General features: G+C 39.4%; 1 protein-coding gene across 1 annotated transcript in view; it reads right to left on the minus strand.

Annotated features, from left to right (window-relative positions):
• Nucleotides 1–22,459, minus strand: part of LOC125451306 (beta-1,4-galactosyltransferase 1) — a 43,760-nt gene that overhangs the window by 14,882 nt on the left and 6,419 nt on the right. Inside the window, exons 2-4 of the mRNA XM_048528290.2 lie at nt 18,675–18,910; nt 3,069–3,256; nt 377–499 (exon numbers count right to left, since the gene is read on the minus strand). Of these exons, the coding sequence (XP_048384247.1) occupies nt 377–499; nt 3,069–3,256; nt 18,675–18,910 (547 nt within the window). The remainder of the gene's footprint in view (nt 1–376; nt 500–3,068; nt 3,257–18,674; nt 18,911–22,459) is intronic.

Raw genomic sequence — 22,459 nt, forward strand, 5'->3', positions numbered from 1 at the left:
TCCTTTATTACTGAGGGAAATGCACCCACAATTTAGTTAATCTTCTTACGAAATGTCCAAAACAAGCTTCTAAGTTGCATTAAAAGAAATAAAGACACTACTGACCCATCAATAGCTCAAGTTAGGGATACATCATAAGCACTACCTTGCCAGCAAAACCCATATCCTGTAAATGGATTAACAAAGAAAATGTAATAAATATCCAACTGCATTTAGTTTGTGAGCAATTCCAACAGGGATGCTTGTTGGAAGCAAATTTCAAACAAACTCTCATTGCTCTAAGTCAGAAGACACAGAAAAGCAGTCAAAACATCTAGATAATTCAGGAAGAATTAAATGCAAGGTTTTGGAACAAGTAATTAAATCAGCAACACACCTGTTGTAGATGTCATCATCTTCTCCTCCCCAACCCCAGTAATCATTAGGGAACCCATTAATCTTTTCATGCTGTTCTCTACTTAACGCTGATATCCCTCCAAAGTACTGGTTATAGGGTAATCTGAAACAAACAAACAATTTAAAATTCATTTTCAGCATTTTACATAAAAAAGGTGGTAAAATCTCTAAACTAGCTTGAGCTTTTAAATGGCAGATCAGAACACATTCGAGAAGTATTTCATCCAAAACAAAAGTGTTATACAATAGAAACTGTGGTGTTACATTTTATTTTGCTTTTCAACTTACTACCCATTTACAGTGTCACAAAAAAACCTCCAAACTCAATGCTCACCACAAATGGCTTCCAAGTATTGAATGGAATCATCATGAAGTGTAATTCAGCTTAAACAGGTACACAGGATTCTTGCATCCTATATTTGTTATAAAGGAAAGGCTTTGAAAGTGAAACAGCAATAAACTCCACGTAATCTGATATTACTCAGTCTGAGTACAGAAGAGTCAGTACAGCATGAGGTCCCAGAGATAAATGTATCATCAGTAATTAGAGGGGCTAACCAGTCAAATTGTACCTATTACCACACCAAAAAAAAACTCCATGTTAGCCAAGACAAAAGGGCTCTTCTCATAAAGGCTCAATAGTGGATAATTGTCTATCGTTGCTATTAAGGATTGGTGGCAGCAATTTACCCCACCCACAAGTGGTTGATACTGTACTATGCAACAAGTTTGTGCTTAACGTAACAATAAAAAGATACCAAAGATGTCCTTTGGGATACTGATGTTCGATCTGAACCAAACACCCTATTTATGTTAATAGGGAGTTCATTAATTTGAATCTGGATATAGTAAAGAAGTATTAATGTTGTATCAAATCATATCTTGTCTGATAAAACAGATGTTTATAGACCACAAAGATGAAGCTACATGGTTGAAGTGAAACACTTAAGATCAAAGAGGGATGTCACAATTAAGTACAAACAGATGAGAGATGAGAAAGCATATGTAATTTACGATCAATACTTCTCACTTGTGCAACTGAAAGCGTGCGTTTTCCTCCACAGCCTTGTGGGAGCTAAAGGTGCTCAACAGCTCCAAGAGAACAACTGGTCCAGGAACAAACAGTTGATAACCAACCAGTCAAGGGGAAACTGGCAGAAGATTTCACTGGGTTTCACAAACTCATGAAGAAACCAAAGAAAGAAATAATTTATGCAGAATGCTCATGTTGGCACCAGGATCTGACTAAATGCTGGAAGAGCCTCAAGGAACAGACGTGCCACTAAAAACCAAGAATCATAGGTGGTCTAACATTTAATTTGGGTAATTACAGATTAGTTAACAACATGCATAGCAAGAAAATTTAGGACTTTAATTTAGTACACAATTATATCTGAGCAAAAGCCAGCACAAATTTTGAACGGTACTATGTTCAGTAAATAGAAACATAGAAAATAGAGTAGCCCATTCAACCTGTCAATCCTGCTCTGACATTCACGATTACATTTAAACTCAGTACAATAAAAGAGCACTCTAATAATACTTGACAATTTTAGTATTTAGACGTCTATTCCCTTCTTCAATGTATTCAGGGACTTAGCCTCCACAATCTTCTATGATAGAGAATTCCACAGGTTCACCAGAGTGTAAAAATTTCCCATCTCAGTCTAAAAAGGCCTTTCACATAGTCCAAGACTGTGATCTCCTGTTCTGGTCTCTGGTTAAAGAAATAACATCCCTACAATAAGTCTGTCAAGCTGTTTAAGAATTTCATACTTCTCAATGAGAACTCAAATCTGTCATCCCTGGAATCAGTCCTATTAGCATTTGCTGCATTCCCGCTATGGGAAGGAAGTACATCTTTCCTTGGGTAGGGAGAGCATAACTCGACGTGGTAGTCTAGGCATGATCTTACCCAGAACTGGGCAGCTGAGTAACACTTCCTTGCTCTTGTATTCAAGCACTCTTGCAATGAGGCCAATATGTACAAATGGATCTGGGCATCCATTTTCCACTCTATCACCATTTAAGTAATGATATTGAGTAACTTCATATTGAAGTGGACAACTTCACAGAAAATCAATGACTCCTTTATTCTTAATAGATAGAAGAAATGCAGATGATGTAAACAACATGAACTTTAGGCAAGTACCTTGACACAGTTGGTCACTTTGCTTCATATGGCTCAGGATAGTGTGGTAGGCAAGTCCATCAAGGAATTCCTCACACCATTTACCACTGACCCATTAGAAGGCTGGGCTTCAACAAGCTTTTCTTAGCATGGAAGCCTAAGCTCAGCAATGCCTTTTGTTAACGCAAGTTACTCATTTTGAATGATGCAAGGTACTTCAGCAATGGTGTATCAAACGCTCACAGTGAACCAGAAGGATAAAATGCTGACTAGTACTAAAAATACCACACCTAATTCTTTTGCTTTACATCCACATGCAATTTGCAATGAGTACATCCATATTAAATGGAGATATACTGATTGGATTGAACTGGCACATCAAGTTTAAAGCGGATTCCGTAATTAAAATACCATTCAGTTAATGATGACAGCTAATTACCGCCAATTCAAAAAGAAAGGAATGAATGTCCTTTGGATTATAAGTATGGAATTTTGTTTGTAATCTATCCATTGCAAAATAAAATTGCACACTTGGTCTTACCTGAAACCAAATTTATCCATTGATACAGCCAGGTGCCTTGGTTGGCTGTAACACCTGTATAAATTTCGATCATCCATGGGAATCAAATCAACATCACTGAACACAAAGCAGTTGTAGTCGTATTCTTTCAAAGCTTCCATAAAACCTACGTTGAGAAGTTTGGCACGATTAAAAGTATCTTCTCCATGCTGAAAAAAATTAAATTGGAGAAATGGAACACCAAAACACCAAACACAAACTAGGGAGCTATTAAATCAACGTTTTTACATGTAAAGCTCCTTTCCTATTTTGAAGCATTAGAAATTAAGGCACAATTAAATCAATGCAGATTCTTAAACGATACAAAAATATCCAAAGTTCAGATTCTGAATACTGCAATGGTGACTTTTCACACAATTTTGAGAAGTGGTACAGGTACAGCACCTTCATTTACATTGACCCACACAGTGGTGGTACTCAACTGCCATTTCTGGATCAAAGCACAGTGGACTTAAAGGACTATGCAGTCACAGTATCTTTGCAGCCTCCTCCACCGAGTGGTTTGGAGGATCATTACCACCTTAAGAGCAACAACTATCAGTGACATTTACACCTGCTGAAAGATCAAAAATGTTCACTACTACTCATGCCTAATGTGCTTGGGCTTGCAGAGCTCTGATCCGATCTATTGGTTGCTTGGATTACTCAACCATTTATAATATGCAGCTCCCACTACTTAGCATGCGTCCAATCTTGCGTTGTAGGATGAACAGGCTAGCGCTATATTTTATCGTATGCCTGATGATGCTCTCCTACAAACTCAAGTTCACCCCAGTACTTCGGCATCATGGCTACACTCAATCAAGGATTGGTCCTTTGACAACATCATAAAGAAGAATGTCAGGTCATGAGATTACAGACTTAGCCATATACAATTCCACTGATAATGGTCCAAAGTGCCACGTGACCAGCTTTGAGCTGCAGGATTTGTTTCACATCTGTCCCAGTTACTGTGGTAACAGTTCTACACAACGCAGTGGTCACTTATCATGGTTGATCAACCTAGCCTGCACATCCCTGGACACTACAGGGCAATTTAGCATGACAAATCCACCCAACCTGCACACCTTTGGACTGTGGCAAAAGTTGGAGCTCCCAGCAGAAACACACAGACACAAGCGTGCAAAGTCCACACAGACAGTCGCTGAAGACTTGAATTGAACCCAGGCCCCCCTCACAGAGGCAGCAGGACTAAACACTGCCTCACCAAGCTGTACACATGCTTTGTATTTAACCAGGTCAAGAGGTGCTCCTGTGCCAGTTTTGGTGATCAGCATGCAAGTCCCCCAAACAGAGTACACTGTGCTGTTTTTACTCAAAGTTTAGTGGTGGTCACCACGAAGCACACAAAACACGAATATCAGCAGGTTTCTCTCCAACACCATCTTGACCGAAGGCAGATCCATGTTTCAAATGTCACTGGATGAAAATCTCAATGCGCTTACTAAACAGCAATAAGAATCTGCAAAGAGTGGGCTGCAGGAGTTCAAGAAAGCAGCTTAATGCTTATTCCCGGGAATTAATAGCACCCTTGCCAGAGATGCACACACCCTAGTAATTAATAAGGCAGGTAAATGCCAAGCAGGAGAGGGAGGAGCAAATCTCCAGTAAGGCAGTAATGGGTAGACTGTAGAGAGAGGAAGGGTGAAGCAACAGAGACTGGAAGAAATGCCTTCGCTTACTAGCAATCAAGAAGGTGGTTAATACGTAACTTATTTAAAACCAAACTCCTACTTTCTGTAAATATCAGTTAACAAAATTACAGCTTATGGCTATATATGATCTTGCTTACGTTGGTCTAAAGCACCTCAATGAATAGCAACTTTGAATTTATTTGTTTCACATCTATCCCATCATAGTAGTTCCATGTAATGCAGTAGCCAGATTCTACAGTGATAAGACAGGACTTGGTCTCCACAAGGACTGAATGATTACCAATCACAAATGCATCTGTCCATGGCAGTATTAGTAGGGGTGGCAAACTATTCAGGGCAACTAAAAATTGTATGAAATAATAGTAAGCCCTGTGGCCTCTCAAGCCAGCTCAACCATTCAGCAGATCATTGCTGGTCTCTTAGCTCAAATCCTTCTTTGCCATCTCTTCCCATATCCCTCAATTCTTGGTTAATGATTCTCTCAACTTACATATGCGTCCACGGTTCTGATCAGGTACAGGAAGTCCAGATTGCAAATGCATTCCATTCTGGAATCTGTTTGCAAGTCAAATTATATGCAAAGCAGGAGAACGGGATAAGTACAGGAAACATTCCTATGTTGGTCTTTAAAATTGTAAACATGCATGGGATTGTGTTCAGGAGGGTAAGCATAAGTCAGATGTTTGTAAGTCAGGAACCACTTGCAATTCAGAGGTGAGGAAATTGACCAGCGAATTTCTCGATTCTGGTGCCTCAGCCACACACACAGTCACTGTTCTCCCATTATAGTTTGATCAGTGATCTACGAAAACCCCATGCAATAATGTTACACAGCATGTTGACAAACCACATCGCAGTAACTAAGGATCAGGTCATGGACAGTGAACTTTCTAGCATTCAGATTTATCAAATACTGCAGATAATACAAAGATCTAATTCAAAACATAAAAGACCAAAATAAATCAAAAAGGAACACTTGGGACAAACAGGATAAAAGTAATTTAAAGAGGGGACATTTAAATCAAAAACTTCAGAATTAGGCAAACGTAGATGTCGGCATTAGCTTCATGCATCAGGCCCTCACTGTGTGGTGATATTGCTTGTATGCAAAGTAATTATTCTGTTTCCTACATAAACTCAAGTACATTTCAAAATTCATATTGGGATGGCCTTAAACACATTATGCAATTGCAACACTTTCTTTTTAGTGCTTAAAAGTTCCACTCCATCTTCGAGATCTTGATTTTTCCAAGAGATCACTGGATTATCTAGCCACTGATGCATTTATGAGCAACTATTCAGCTCAATTCAAAATGGACGCTGTTTAAAGTGGATCTGAATCTCTAGCTTTACATATTTAGATCTGAAACTCTAGTTCTGTTATGTCATTTCTACTTTTGTAAATCTGCTTACATTGAGTTGAAACCTCATGTCGAAATTACTACAATTAAATATCCATAGTTGCTACTCCCAGGTTTCAGTTATACATCACAATTTTCTATTTTTAATAATTTACTAAACTCTATACATTGACGACAATGCAACAATGTTGCATTTCTTCTGCACTCGTCACAATATGCATTCAAGTCTACTATTTCATCTCAGTTGATAAGGTTCCCCATGGTAGACTCATTCAGAAGGTCAGGAGGAATGGGATACAGGGGAACTTAGCTGTCTGGATACAGAATTGGCTGGCCAACAGAAGACAGCGAGGGGTAGTAGAAGGAAAATATTCTGCTTGGAAGTCAGTGGGGAGTGGTGTTCCACAGGGCTCTGTCCTTGGGCGTCTACTGATTGTAATTTTTATTAATGACTTGGATGAGGGGATTGAAGGATGGGTCAGCAAGTTTGCAGACGACACAAAGGTTGGAGGTGTCGTTGACAGTATAGAGGGCTGTTGTAGGCTGCAGCGGGACATTGACAGGATGCAGAGATGGGCTGAGAGGTGGCAGATGGAGTTCAACCCGGATAAATGCGAGGTGATGCACTTTGGAAGGTTGAATTTGAAAGCAGAGTACAGGATTAAGGATAGGATTCTTCGCAGTGTGGAGGAACAGAGGGATCTTGGTGTGCAGATACATAGATCCCTTAAAATGGCCACCCAAGTGGACAGGGTTGTTGAGAAAGCATATGGTGTTTTGGCTTTCATTAACAGGGCGATTGAGTTTAAGGGTCGTGAGATCTTGTTGCAGCTGTATAAAACTTTGGTTAGACCGCACTTGGAATACTGCGTCCAGTTCTGGTCGCCCTATTATCGGAAAGATTGGATGCTTTGGAGAGGGTTCAGAGGAGGTTTACCAGGATGCTGCCTGGACTGGAGGGCTTATCTTATGAAGAGAGGTTGCCTGAGTTCGGACTTTTTTCATTGGAGAAAAGGAGGAGGAGAGGGGACCTAATTGAGGTGTACAAGATAATGAGGGGCATAGATAAAGTTGATAGCCAGAGACTATTTCCCAGGGCAGAAATGGCTAATACGAGGGGTCATAGTTCTAAGGTGGTTGGAGGAAAGTATAGAGGGGATGTCAGAGGTGGGTTCTTTACACAGAGTTGAGAGAGCATGGAATGCATTGCCAGCAGTTGTGGAAGTAAGGTCATTGGGGTCATTTAAGAGAGTGCTGGATATGCATATGGTCACAGAAATTTGAGGGTGCATACATGAGGATCAATGGTCGGCACAACATCATGGGCTGAAGGGCCTGTACTGTTCTATGTTCTATGTGCCCCTATTTTGATTGAATCAGATACTATCCTAACCATTCCTATTGTTCCAACTACTGAATCATTCATAAGCTTATTTCCACTTAAATGTCCAGCATATTCCATGGCTCGTTTGCCCTACCAAATCCTTATTTACAGATCATGTATGTAATTACATACAACAAATGAAAAACAGCAAACGAGGAATCATCTGGTGTTGCACGCTGGCACCACTTCGTTCAACTGGGAACGTCGGGTGGCTTGACAGAAGTTGAAATTCCTAGATTAAGATTAATGCAGTTGATCTTAATCAGGAAGATAAATCCTCTGTCTTCTTACACAGAATGAGGTAAGCTGCCTCATCACAAACATTATGCAGAGGAAAGTTGATGGCACATTAGCACATAGCACTTGTGTATCTACTCACATTGCAGGCGTTTATACTCAATCCGGTACTGCGGTTTCAGTGTTATGAAAATTGGGATTTTTACATAGGAATCAAACAGCAGTGTTAGATTTCAAACATCTTGAAACTTTGTACACGATACAGTTTTTAATTAGATGTTAAGAGAATCAAAGGAGAATATAGCAAAACATGGAACAATATTTTTTCCATTATGAATTAATACACGAAGCAGTAGAAGATACAGTTGGCAGGCGATTTGGCAGGAAGGAGCCACTGCCAGGCACCACAGTGGTTGGGTTACATTCACTTATAAAAGTCATCAAATGCCACTGATCAAAGTGAGTGTAGATGGTGTTAAATTTAGTTTATTTAAAATACAGTGTTCAGAAGATGACTTTTTGCAAATATCTAATTCATGGTCCACGTGTTTTAAAAACTCACTTTACATTACAGTATCAGAGAAGAGAAACAGACCCTTTGGCCAAATCAGTTTCCTAACCTGAACTAGACCACACAAATTTTATACCTCTTAGCGAAAGGTCACCAGCCAATGTTCCAGGTGACATACCTACATCTCTAGGTCTCTAAACTCAGCTGATTAGTTTCTGAAATAATTGAGAAAGTGGTACAAACAGCCCTGAGTAATTGCAATTAGTACAAGCTTAGATTTTATTCATTGCAAGAGTGTGGCCATGTAGAATTAAAAAGTCAATAACAGAAAGGCAAGACCTTAAAACTACAGGTGACCTCACGTACAAAAAGAATTAGACATGATATGTGTAATCCTTGAAGTAATAACAGTTTTTAAAAATTATGGGGTGAGGGCAATGCTGGCTAGGCTGACGTTTATTGCCCAGAGAGCAGTTAGGAGTTAATTATGTTGCTATGGATCCAGAGTCACAGATAGGCCAGACCAAATAAGAATGGCAATTTCCCCCTCTGCAGAACATTAGTGAAGCAGGAGGGTTTTCCAACAAACAATGGATTCATGGTCATCATTTAACTCTAATTTCAGACCGTTGATTTTAAACTCTACCATCTGCCATGGGGGAATTTGAACCCAGATTCCTAGAACATTACCTGGATCTCTGGATTAACAGTCAGGTGATAGTACCACTAGGCCATCACCTCTCCTAACTACAGTTCACAGATATTTTTGATTTTGGGAGTTATAGTCAAGTTAGCTTGAAGACATTTGGACCCTGAAGGAGTGAAAGGAAAACAAAAGGGAGAGAGTTCACAATCAGTTCCAACGAGAAATGTGAGGGAGCGATCCTTAACCAAAAGGTCTACTTCAGGGCATTCCAGAGCTTGCAATGCCATCATGGATATGAATGGATCACAGGGAATTTCTCAGGTTTCAGTTTATCCAGGCCTTAACTGAGAGTGTTTTTTGCAGCTCATAGAAAAGACTGTCGAAATAAATAACAGCTAGTATGCCTGAACTCTCAGTAAAAACAAAACTAACTTCATTTGCTGAGAAATTAAGGTATGGTTTAGTCTTGGTTTGGATATTAAGAAACTGAACGCCTTTGCTACTTTCAGGTTGGACAACAAAACCATTGTGATCCTCACAGTCTGGTGTCTAAAGAGGACAAATCAGATTAGTTGAGAAGGCAGCCAGAACAAAGGATGGAGGCAGAGACAACAGGTAGTGAAATAACATCTTACCTCTGAGGGATAATATTCCTAGAGGACTGAAGCATACCTTGGAGTGCAGTCAAAAGTAGTAAATAACTCTGAAGTGATATGATCAAGTGTAAGAGAATTTTTGGGGAAGTAAAACACAGTGCATAGTGTGTAACAATGTTTGTTACCTATGCAAGTTAATTACTCTAAATCTTTTTGTGTACTACTACAATTGTTTTTGTTCAAGGCCATGAAAACTTGTGGCCTAGTATCCACTGGTTACATTACTGTAAGCTTGCTTTTTTGGTCAATGATTCCAATCCAAATGCTAACAAGCACAAAAAAAACCCACATTTTTATCTACTGTTGAAAGCAACCTACTTCCCTTAGTCATGAGAAATTTCAATCTTATAATTATTTTCTTGGTTAACGTGCCTGCTTCAATTTTGAATTCATTTGGCACTGTCCAGAGAGTTTAAAAAAGGCCAAGAGAGATATTATGTATTATGAACATCACTTTTTTAAAAAAAAATAAGAAACCTAGTTTAACAGTTGTCAACTGAGTTTAAGATAACCCATTCACATCTTTCCTTCTGTACCAATATACAAACAAACACTGATACTAATTTCTAGCCTGAAATTCTCTAATTCCAGACAGTACATTCAGATCTCCAGTTGATGTCACTTCCTAGAGAAGCTTCATCACAAATCTTTCAGAAAAGTTGTCATAAAGGAAAGATAACCAAAAGCAATAATGCCCTATACATAGTCTTCTATCCTTACTATAAATGTTTATGCTCCCTTTACATATATATTTTAAAACAAAACCTTGACATTAATTATTGCAACAACAGCAAATACAATTCATATCAATTACTGTTGCTGCATTAACTCTGTAAAGACTTGACAAAATTGTAAAAGCACCATGCGATATTTTAGCTCACTGATATACACTAAAAATTAGACAAGGAAAACAATGAATCTTGATAAAATTACTGTGCAGCATTTGATCCTTTGGTACAACACCAACTAACAATTCATCATAGGCCACTGATGAAGTGGCCATTTTCCTTCTAATTATAGGTAAGCATACAGTGTCCACAATTACCAATTCCTTATCGGGCATGAAGCACATATCACTTTACCGGCCCAGCTGAGCAGAGGACTATTTCTTCCTTCTCCATCTGAGCTAGCTAGTGCAGGGAGGGAGAGATGCAATCAGATTCCACTGCAACCTTCACAATCTCAATGTTCTGCAGAAGATAGAAGAAACAAGCACAGATCTAGAAAAAAAGCAAGTGGGATGCAGGTGGGGGAGGGAAAGAAAAGAAGAGAAGGACATGAGCCGTGAACACTGAAATAAGCAAAAAGACATTTTCAGAGTTTGGTTCTCCCCACACCCTCCTCCCAACAACAGCAGTGTGATTACTGAGTAGGATTGCTAAAAATTTATGCTTTTAATAACAGGTCATTTAAACTTTAATAAAGTAGGAAACATTTCTAAGAACACAACAGATCTACAAAATTTTTATAAAGACAGAGCTAAACAAAAAAGTCAGAATGTGATGGAGACAAATATTGTGTTACCTGCCACTGTGGTCTTCCTCACTGAATAAATTTCAATTTTCACACACAAATAGGAACTTCTGTCAAGGGAAAATTGACTGACAGTGCTGTCGATGAACAATTCTGAATTAAGTGACATGTCCTACAACATTCAGTTCATTCTTTAGATACAGAAACTCTGATATTATTACCAAGTCACCACAATTCTAAGTGAACTGTTTTGAAGAGGAGATACACCTGGTTCAAGAAACGCAAAGACGAGGACAAAAATACAATTCCCACCAGTGACCAAATTCAAACCTGGAAAGGATAAGTTAACAAGCTAGATTGAAGGAGCAAAATATTCAAGTGCTTAAAAGATCCTTAAAAAGGAAAAAAAAACAGAACTGAATGAAGCTTGTGATTCCAATGAAGTTTGAAACCAGGGGATATGGGCTCAAACCTTAAAAGGAAGTTGAAAACAGACAGTTCATGTTTATAGAGTATATGTAGAAATTCACAAAGCTGTGGGAGAAGTTCATGAAGACAATGCAGGCAACAGCATGAAACACATGGAGGCAAGAGGACACCACCACGAAACAGCCATAGGGGAGAACCAGGAGATGCAAGAGGAAACAAGTGACTGATAGGGCGATTTTTTAAAAAATCTACTCTAATAGAACAAACAATATTTAAGACCTGTACTTTTATTATAGTCTGCTTATAAGTCCATTTTAAAACAGAATGCAATCTTCAGACAAAGATATCAATTTTTTAAAAAATCCAAGTCATTCTTTCTGTTATCTTTCTAATGTTCCTTCACCACATCTGTGGCTCTTTTCATCCCTAAGGGGCCACTTCAATATTTATTTGCAAATATTATTAATATGCTAATAAGGTATTCCCTTCTCCATTGTTGTAACAATAGTATCAATCCATTTAAATAAAACAATTTTCTGTCCCTGCTAGAAGATATTCACATCAAAAACTCAAGTCTTTGTCCACAAGTTTTCATACAGCATCTAAACATTCGCCTCTAATAACAGAACTATTTTAAAACCTAATCAGCAGCAATAATTTACAACTTAAGACTCCTATAGGATTTCTCCTTCTGTCACTGGATTCCAGGAGTCAATGAACTGCTTTGAATAAAACTGTCCTTTCTTATACAAATAGATCAAAGCTGTACACATTATGCCCCATGTGATCTCAGCAAAGCCCTGTACAATTGTAGCAAAATTCTTATACTCCATTCTCCTTGCAATAAAACACACAAATGACATGAACTGCATACTTAACCTTTCAGGATTCACATACCTGGATATCTAGATCTCTGTGCGCTGTGGAGACCTGCAATCTTTCTTCACTTACATGCTATGTTTCCTGTTCTTCTTGCCAAATTGGATGAATTAATTTGTACTGGCATTATACGCCAACATTTCGCCCACTCCCCCATCCTGTGACCCTTTGCAGATACTTCACACTCCACTGGAGCAACGATGGACATTTGTGTCTGATGTGAATATTAAATAATGTCTAAATGAGAAACAAACTAGTCACCTCTGCACTAAAACAAACTAAGTGTACGTGAGCTGTGGCATGTGAATGAGTACAGCGTCATTGGTCAGATTTGTGAGCCATCTTCAATCTGTGACTCTACATTCAAGACATTCTGTCTATCCTTGAATGCCACCAAAGCAAACCTGATCAAACCAGATCTGGCCAGTCAAACATTTCTCCAACACTACATATTACAAAACCCTCTAGAATACACTGAGCACTTTATGCAACTTGACAGTCATCTCTGTCAAAAAAACACAGAGATCCAAGCCAGCCCTGGCTTCTAAAAACTATGGGATCCTAAAAGCACGAGGAAAATTACAACAGCAATGCCTCCACCACATCGTCCAATCTTAGTGCTCACCTTGAAAATAGCTCTTCAGGCATCCAGGCAAAATTCCAAAAACAAATACAATCAAGAGCATACTTGAACAGCTGAAAAGCATCTCCCCTGCTAGGTCCATTTTTAAAAAACTTTGAATGGTCAATTTTCTAGACTAGGCAAGGGTAAAGGCAAAGAAAACAGAGACACTTTAAACTCCCCTTGAACCACAGCCGCATTGACATAAGTGGCTGGGAGGAGCTTGCTACCAGTCATTGAAACGGCAACAACTCATCCAACAAGCTGCATTTGCTTCGAGCAGTGGCAAAGGAGGGAACAGAGGAAAACCTTGCACACTGGATCTCACCAGATGTTGCATCCTTGTGCCAAAACATCTGCATGTCAAGAATTAGCCTAGCTAGTTACATGAACTCCCATGGCAGAAACATGAGTAATGTCATGCTAGAAATGACACAGCCAATCACAGATTCAGACAGCACAGAAGAGACTCTTTGGTGAATATCCAATGGAAAACTGCTGTCAATGATCTGATAAACCTCTACAAAAGGACAGAATTATTATACAATTCACTGGGTTGCTATATTATTTCAGCAGACAGCCAACAATGCTAGAGTGACATTAGAAATAACTTCTTTAAAGAAGGACATATGCAAACCGATTGGGGATTTAAAAACACAAGATTCTAGTTTTGTTCCATATTTTATGCAAATTCACAAACTAGCATGCTTTGAATTAACATTTTCTTGTTTAGTTCTTTTTGGTATATTACTACACAACCACCAAACTACGGATGCTGAAAATCTGAAATAACAGAAATTGCTGGCAACTTCAGCAGTTCTGGCAGCCTATGGCAGTAAAGCAGAGTTCATGTTTTGGATCCAGCAATCCTTCTTCAGAAGGGCCTTTGTTAACCAGTTTTTCTTCCACAGATGCTGTCAGACTTGTAGTTCCCCCACTGATGTGTTTTGGTTACTAAAAACCTGAAATAACATGCAGCCAGCAAATTGACCTTAACGATTTTTCATTAACTAAATTGAATTTTATTCAAGATACAAATCTACAGCATGCCAATTACTAATTTATGGCCAACTCTAGTATGGTAATAACGACAACCAAATACTAATAGACAAGCTACAATTCTCATGCTCAAAACCAACATGTTTCAAAGTGCAGGTAGCAACACAAATCTGAAAAAAAAAATTAAGTGGCCCCAGAAAATTCACTGGGCGCTGCATCAACTATTCTAGCCTTTTGAGAGAAACCCACATCAGTTCCACCATCAAGCAATTCCAATTGGAAGCAATTTCAAATTCTTAAACCCAGGAAAAGAGCATCAGAAACAAAGACAGGGAGTGAAGCTGAGAAATAAAAGGAAGCCTGGAGGGGCTCTGGCTGTAAGCTGCAAGACTTAATCAAATGGGAGGGTGGAAAGTTAAAAACAAAATCGTGAAGACACGCACAAGGAAGTAGTTATACGGTGCAAGTACACTGGTAGACATTTAATATACTCTAACTATATAATGTAATTACCTTATCAATAAAGGTAATGTGGAAACTAAAAGTTAAAGCTAACTACATGCATCAAGTGAAAAGTGTGCTTGTTTAAACAATTACATCTAGACTATTCAGTCATTTGGATGCATACATGGATAGGAAAGGTTTAAAAAGGATATGGGCCAAGTGCAGGGAATTGGGGTTAGCGTGGACAGACATTTCGGTTGGCACGGACTGGTTTGGGCTGAAGGACCTGTCTGCGCTGTAGGACTCAGTCTATAAATATTGAACGGGAACACAAAGGCTGTCTAATCTTTTAACTTAAAATTATTTAAAATCCGTTAGATTCTAAGAATGAAGCAAAAACATTTTCATTGAACTCCCTATATCATAAAGTGAAGTCACCTGAAGATAAGCAGCTGGCTGTTGAACAGTTGGTGAGTCTTTGTTATATTTTGAAGCTTACTACTTAAGTAAAAGTATTGCAAGGCAACTTCAAGAGCTTGAAGTACACACCCTGTTCTATGTAGGAACTTCAGAATGCTTCCTGTGTCCAGGATGGCCACATGTTCAGGTGCTGTAGTCAGCTGCAGATGTGAAAGTTCCAGCACTAACCAACATCACTGCAACACCCCCAAAAAATTTGAGTTTCAAGGTTTGCATGTCTTATTATGACCACAAACACACAAACACACAAACACACAAACACACAAACACACAAACACACAAACACACAAACACACAAACACACAAACACACAAACACACAAACACACAAACACACAAACACACAAACACACAAACACACAAACACACAAACACACAAACACACAAACACACAAACACACAAACACACAAACACACAAACACACCCTTTAATTCAAAATCAGGAGTAATTTGCAGAAGGGGATGGGATCCCATACAAAATCTGCCAAGACAAAACAATTTTAACTAGTCCAAAAGCAGTTCAGACAGGTAAATATAACCAGGATGCCAATGGGACAGAAGCCCAGGTCAAAAGCTTATGACGGTAAGGTGCAAGTCTAAACATTTTGACACGGTAACCGACAAAGGTGATGTTTCTTGGAAGGGTGGAAATCTCATACGGAATCTGAAAAGGAAGAGTGTACTGAGGTGCGATACACAGCAAGGACGTTTTCAGGTTAACCACTGAACAGAGCACTAGTGAGGACAGATACCTGGTTCTAGGATAAGGCTCATGAAAAGACTATGGTATCACCAGAGAGTGTGCCTTGCTATTGGAGATCTACATCATTATGCTGAAATGGTACAATTATATTTTGTAAAAGAAAACGTAAAACCAGAGGAAAAAATAAAGTAAGGTTAGTTTTCTCTGAGTAAGCTGTGTAACGTTAAAAACATGATTTGGGTTTTCAGTCATGTAAGAGATTAATAAGAAATACCTTTTCTGTAGTTTAGTACATTAGCTTAATCATTATTTCGTAGTAAACTGATTTTTAGTATCTTACAATAAGAGTCTTAAAACAACATCTTGTTGAGCAATCCTCCAAGTTGGTCACTTCAAAATTCACATCTCTTAAAACACTGCAGGTAACTATACAAATCATACCAGACTACAGATATGGTCATTCCACAGCTTAAAGTCATGGGGACAGAGCAGAGCAGTCAAGAAGAAACAGGTGAGTAGTGCAGCACTCGAAGACTGTATTTCCCTCTTCCAACTCATTCCATTCTGTAACTGACAAGAATAAATGGTTCCTCTCGAATGTGCAGTGAGTCTAGTCTACAGCACCATGGCTTACTGAACTACAATGGGGATCAAGGAGAAGATCTGAAATCAATAGAACAGGGAGACAAAGTCAAGCAGCACAATACATAGCGTCCTAGTTGGAGCTAAAAAGGTTTGAACCACATTACCAGTAGAAGCAAGGAGTTTGAAGCCTACTCCAGCCAGGGTGGTTTTGGGATCTGCCTCCTTGACTCAATAGTAGCGAAAGCTGCAGTGCTGTGAATCAAACCTTCCATCAGGCAGAGAACTGAAGAAGTGATTGGGGGAATTCAACAGTTAGCATGATAGACAGATGTTTTGGCTGCCTCATCCCTAAATTTAGGACATGACCCTGGTGATAAAGTAAAAGGAAGTAACTAGGCAGCAGCACATTACTTCAAGGGCAAGAATAAAGAAGCCAACAGTCACAGCTCAGATGGAAACTACTGACACGGTTAGAAACAAGGAAGAGGTCCTGCAGGCAGAACTTAGGAGCTGGGAGGGAAACTAGTAAACAGTAGCTGAAAAAAGGTAGTCACCTCAGCGTTACCAGCATCTCTCAAGTGAATACAGAAAAGAGACAGAGCAGACAAATGTGTGGCAGGAGACATCACAGGGGGAAGGCGGGATCTAATTTTCTTGCCAAGTGATTTGTTAGGGAGGGTTTGAACTCATTTGAAAGGAGAAAGAGAATGAGTGGGTAATGACCAAGGCTTAGATTGATACTAAGTTATTAGGCAAGGTCAAAATAAGAAGGAATATACAGTTTAAATTAGATTTACTATGAACATATGTGAATGTACTGATGGTGGTAAATAATTGTGAACTGCAGGTGCAAATTGCCACAGTAATCTGGCTTAAAAAGAAAATGGACAGAATGAAATATTATGGATACAGGGTACTCAGGAAAGATAGAAAAGGAAAAGAGAAAGGGGCAGCACGGTGGCTCAGTGGTTAGCACTGCAGCTTTATAGCGCCAGGGACCAGGATTCGATTCCAGAACCGGGCGACTGTGTGAGGAGTTTGCACGTTCTCCCCGTGTCTGCGTGGGTTTCCTCCCACAGTCCAAAGATGTGCAGGCTAGGTGGATCAGCCATGCTAAATTGCCCGAAGTGTTCGGGGTGTGTGGGTTATGGGGGATGGTTCTGGGTGGGATGCTCCAAGGGTCGGTGTGGTTTTGTTGGGCTGAAGGGCCTGTTTCCACACTGTAGGGAATTTAATCTAATCTAAAATCAGAAGGCAGGATAATAATATCGATTAAGGACAACATTACAGCAGTAAGAGATGCTGTCAAAGGCAATCAATTTGGTCAGAGCCAAAACAATATTGAACAGTGTTGAGTGTATACTACAGGGCACCAACTAGTGAGATAAGATTTAAGACTTAGAAACACTATAATCAGGGCATTTAATGAGGCTAATATACAGAAGAAATAGTAGTGAAGTGTAAAGTCAGAGTGAGAGAGGCAAGAATTCTGTGTGTGTATAAGCATGTTTCCAGTGCAACAAAGCTGGTATTTCAGGAAATAATGAAGTATAAATAGGGAAACATTCACGTAACAGTGACCATAGCAACATAAGCAGCAATCCAGCATAAGAATAATTAAATCAGCGAAGGTCAATTTCAACAGGGTGTCAAGATTCATTTGGTGATTAAAGGTGTACAGGGAGGTCAAAATAAAACGGCACAATGCTTAAGGTTAGGCTGGAATCAAACAAGCGGTCAGTCTGGAAGAGAAGATAGTTCGGGTGAAATCCATGCTTGACAAGAGAGAAAGGTAGTGTTGACAAATCCAGATCTCCCTGCTCAAAGAGTTAGACAGCAAGATAAAACAGACAAATAACACAAAAGTCAACCAGGCTGAACATAAAGTTTCTGAAGAAGGGTCTAGACCTGAAACGTCAGCTTTCCTGCTCGGTCTGCTGTGTTCATCCAGCTCTACATCTGGTTATCTCTGAACAAAGTCTGGTGTGATCTGGACAGAGTAAATGATAGAGAAAGGAGGAGACCAGTAAAACCTGCTCTACCATTTCACATGATCATGGCTGATCAAACACTTCAATGCCTTTTACTCACTATCCCCCTAATTCTTCAAACCAATAATGAAAAATTAACCAACCAGCAATTCAAATATACTCAAGAACTGAGCTTCCTCAGCCCTCTGGGATGGAAACTGGGATAATTCTTTCCAGTTGGCAGACAAAACAAAAACCAGACGACACCAGTGTAACGTGAATAGCAAAAAGAATCAATGGCAACTGGAGAAAATCCTTTCGAAGATAAGCATTTAGGATCTGGAATTCATGATCTGAGCACGCAGTGGAGGTGTATTCAAACAAAACCTTTGTAAGTGAACTGGACAACAGGAAGTCGCAGGGAGTGGGATCAGGTTAGTTACTCTCAGACTCAACACAAATACAATAGATCAAATGGCTTCTAATGTGCATTCATTTCATGATTCTACTTGCATTAGAAGACAAATTCCTTACCTGGTTAATGATATACACTCCATAATCCAGTTGCTGGCGCTGAAGAATTGGATGCAAGTAATACAACCAATATTTCAAATGCTCAAATCGATTGCGAAAAGGAATAATGATGGCAACTTTCTGAAGAGCTGTACAGTCTATTGGAGCAAATCTGCCTCCTTCCCTTAACAATGGATTAGTATTTTTCACATCTTCTAGATCAACAGTCTGAGAAAATTCTATTGAAAGTGGTCCCACTGCAGAGAAAACAAAATTCCAGAATCAGCTCAAAAAGAATATGAACTGCTCAAAGGGGCTTTGAACAGCTTTGAAGCTGAGCCAGTGATAAAATGACTGGCATACTGGTACTTTCAATGATCAGTAGCTAGGACTTAAGGGAGATTTTCCTTTCAGCTAGGGAACCCCTACATGTCACTCAGGTGAAGTTTAGCTAAATACAGCAGAATTCATAGAATCAAGTTAGGAAATCACATCCTGACGTAAAATTATATCCTCCAAACACACAGCTCCTTCATCAGTTCCAGCCTGAAAGAGCATAACCTATCCCAAGACTCAGTTGGTATCACATGTGCCAGCACCAAAAAATGATGAGCCCCTAACACTTAAAAACCAAAAGGACTGCAGATCTGTAAATCAGGAACAAAGACAGAAGTTGCTGAAAGCTCTGCACGTCTGGCAGCATCTATTAAGAAAAAAAAAAATCACAGTTAAAGTTTTAGGTCTGTGACTCTTCCTCAGAATGGAGGAAGAGTCACCACACCAGAAATGTTAACTGATTTTTTTTTCCTTCACTGATGCTGCCACAGATGTTGAGCTTCCAGCAACTTCTGTCTTTGTCCCTGACAACACTTACTACAGTTCAGAAAACTGTTGCACAAACAAATAAATGGTCAACTTTTCAGATCAGGTTCTTCAGCTATGAGCCATTAAATGAGGGGCAGCACGGTGGCTCAGTGGTTAGCACCACAGCCTCACAGCGCCAGGGACCCAGGTTTGATTCCAGATTTGGGTAACTATCTGTGCGGAGTTTGCACATTCTCCCCGTGTCTGCATGGGTTTCCTCCCACAGTCCAAAGATGTGCAGGCTGGGCAAATCGACATGCTAAATTGCCCACAGTGTTCAGGGTTGTGTGGGTTATAGGGGGATGGGTCTGAGTGGGATGCTCCAAGGGGCAGTGTGGACTTGTTGGGCCGAAGGGCCTGTTCCCACACTGTAGGGAATCTAATCTAAATGAAATCCCTCCTATTTTCACATGAAATTGAATTAAATTCTGTGCCACTATTTCAAAAAGAAAAAAGGGGCAAAGGTAAATGCACGAAGTTTTACGGCAGATTTGACTGTTTCAGCAATGAAATAGTAAACACAAATGGCAACCAGATTTTTAAAAAATAAACAGAACTCTGTTGTGGTCAATTGGTGATTGGAGAAAACAGTAATCCACTCTTTTAATCATCGCCTGACATTAATATTTATTTCTTGCTGTTTTCTCTAATTTAAGCATTAGCCTTCACAGACAGGTTTTTTAAAAGTTTTGTTTTTTCATTCGTTCATCTTTCCTCACTGCAAACCATGCAAAATAAATTGCATGAGTTGAAACAGAAAGTTTCTAAATTAGCCTTGATAGGTTAGAAGCAGAAAAATTGATCCGAATTGTAGAGGACTCCAGAATCAGGGATCACGGTTTATGGATAAAGGGTAAACCATTTAGGATTGAAGGGAGAAATTTCATCATCCAGACTTGGTGAGTCTGTGGAACTCACTATCAAAGAAAGTAGTGGGAACCAAAGCATTGTCCCTTTTCAAGAAAGCAGACATTGATATAGTGGCTAAAGAGATCATGATGGGAGGGGGTTGCGGAAGACAGGATTAGGGTTTTAAGCTCGATGATCAGCCATGATTGTAGAGAATGACAATGCAAGCTCAAGAGGTCAAATAGCCTACTCTTGCTCCTGTCTTCTAGGTTTCTGTGATGAGAGGCAGATATAAGGCATTAAGTACAATATGGCCAAGCAAAATTACAACCACTTTGAACCTGCGAAAGACAAATCAGAGATACCATTATACTTGTCGTGGAGAGAGTGGGACTTTAACCTACGCCTCCTATTTCACAGACAGGGGCATGACCTCTACATCACAAGGGCCCTCAAAGAGCAAACATTCACCAAGCTTCAGCAATGCAAGGATAGCATACAGTGTGGCACCTTAAGCACTTAGCCATCCACAGAAACTGTCAATATTTTTAAAATCAAAAGACAAAATCAGAATACTGCTTTAAATAGTGAGACATTAAGCACTGCAAAGGGGCATAAAAGATTCAGCGTTTATGTATTCAAAAAGGTCAATGTTAAGTCAGTCTTCATATCAAGTGGACTAGAGTAGAAAAGTGAGTAAGCAATGTTGTGTCTCATTTGGAGCAGACAACTCATTATTGGGGGGCAGGAAGAATATATACTGGCATTGGATGAGGTAAGCTGTTTCAAAGTTATAGCAGGGCCGGTGAAGATGGGACTGCTTAAATTTAGCATCTATTTCTTTTGAGTTCAGATCCCACTAAAATGATTAAGGGATTAGATAGATTAGTTAGGAATGCATAATCTTAAAATTACAGGATGGATGTTCAGGAGCTAAATCAGGAAACTGCTTTGCTCAAGGCTCAAGAAAATATGGAAACTCCTGCCATCCCTTGGAAGTGTCCCTTATTGGGATAAAGGCATTAAATTGATAGTTTTTGAAACTGAGTTTTATGAAGAAGGGACATTAAGTGAAACAGTGGAGGTTAGAGTTCACCCATTTTCTAGGAGAACGGTGCAGCAATCTCAAGTGGATGAATAGTTCATTCCTGCTCCCATATTCCATAAATTGCACCTTAGCCAAAAGTGGCGATGATTTGGTCAGGATCAGCTATTTAGTTGTTGGTTATCCTCCAGCACTTTACTAAAAATAGCAATTATTCAAACAGGAATTTGAACAACGAATGCTGATAGATGATCTGACCAACAAAGAAATCTGCAATGCCCAGTCGATTTTCTCCTGCAATGGATGTTTACAATTTGCAGTATTAAACTTGGTCACCTCCTGCAAACTCAGCACTAAGCCAATTAAAACATCTGACAAGCTCATTTGCACTGTTGTTGAATATCAATCTTGATTTAAATGGTTCTTTATAGTTAGTATTGAGGTTTAGTCATTCAAAAACTTCAGTGAACAATCTCTGGGCCACCAAGAAAGTGCTGCAGTGTCAGGAATGCCGTTCAGCCTGAAATATTAGATCCTTTCAGAAGCGACATCATGAAGCTTTTACAAGTAGAGTGATTTGAAAGGAATGGTGACATGTCTAAATGAGAAGAGTAGGTGAGGAGGGAGCTTAGTGGTATCCCTACTGTTGTTAGCCTCTCCATTCATAAGTGGTAGGTTCAAAGGATTAAGAAGTGTTAACAAATTGCAAAATTATATGCTGTAGATGGCAGGACCCAACAATGTGCATTGGCTAGCAGGTTATAAGTAACTAAGTCTTGTTTAATAGGGCTGCCATTTACAACTGCCCATTAGTATCCCTTTTGAACTGCTGGAACTGCTTATAATTTATCCTAATTAATCATGATTATGTCGCATACGGTGGAAACCCTCTGCAGTGCAAATTTAGCATGATATTGTTTCCACAAAGATGCTTGTGATGGTCATACCTACAAATAAACAAACAGAGTACCACTGTACCACAATGGCAGAAATGCAGTCTAACAGCTGTCCTGAACTTGAGCAGCGACTAGTGACAAATATGTTGAAC

This window comes from Stegostoma tigrinum, chromosome 3 (genome assembly GCF_030684315.1).
Source record: "Stegostoma tigrinum isolate sSteTig4 chromosome 3, sSteTig4.hap1, whole genome shotgun sequence".
Lineage (NCBI taxonomy): Eukaryota > Metazoa > Chordata > Chondrichthyes > Orectolobiformes > Stegostomatidae > Stegostoma > Stegostoma tigrinum.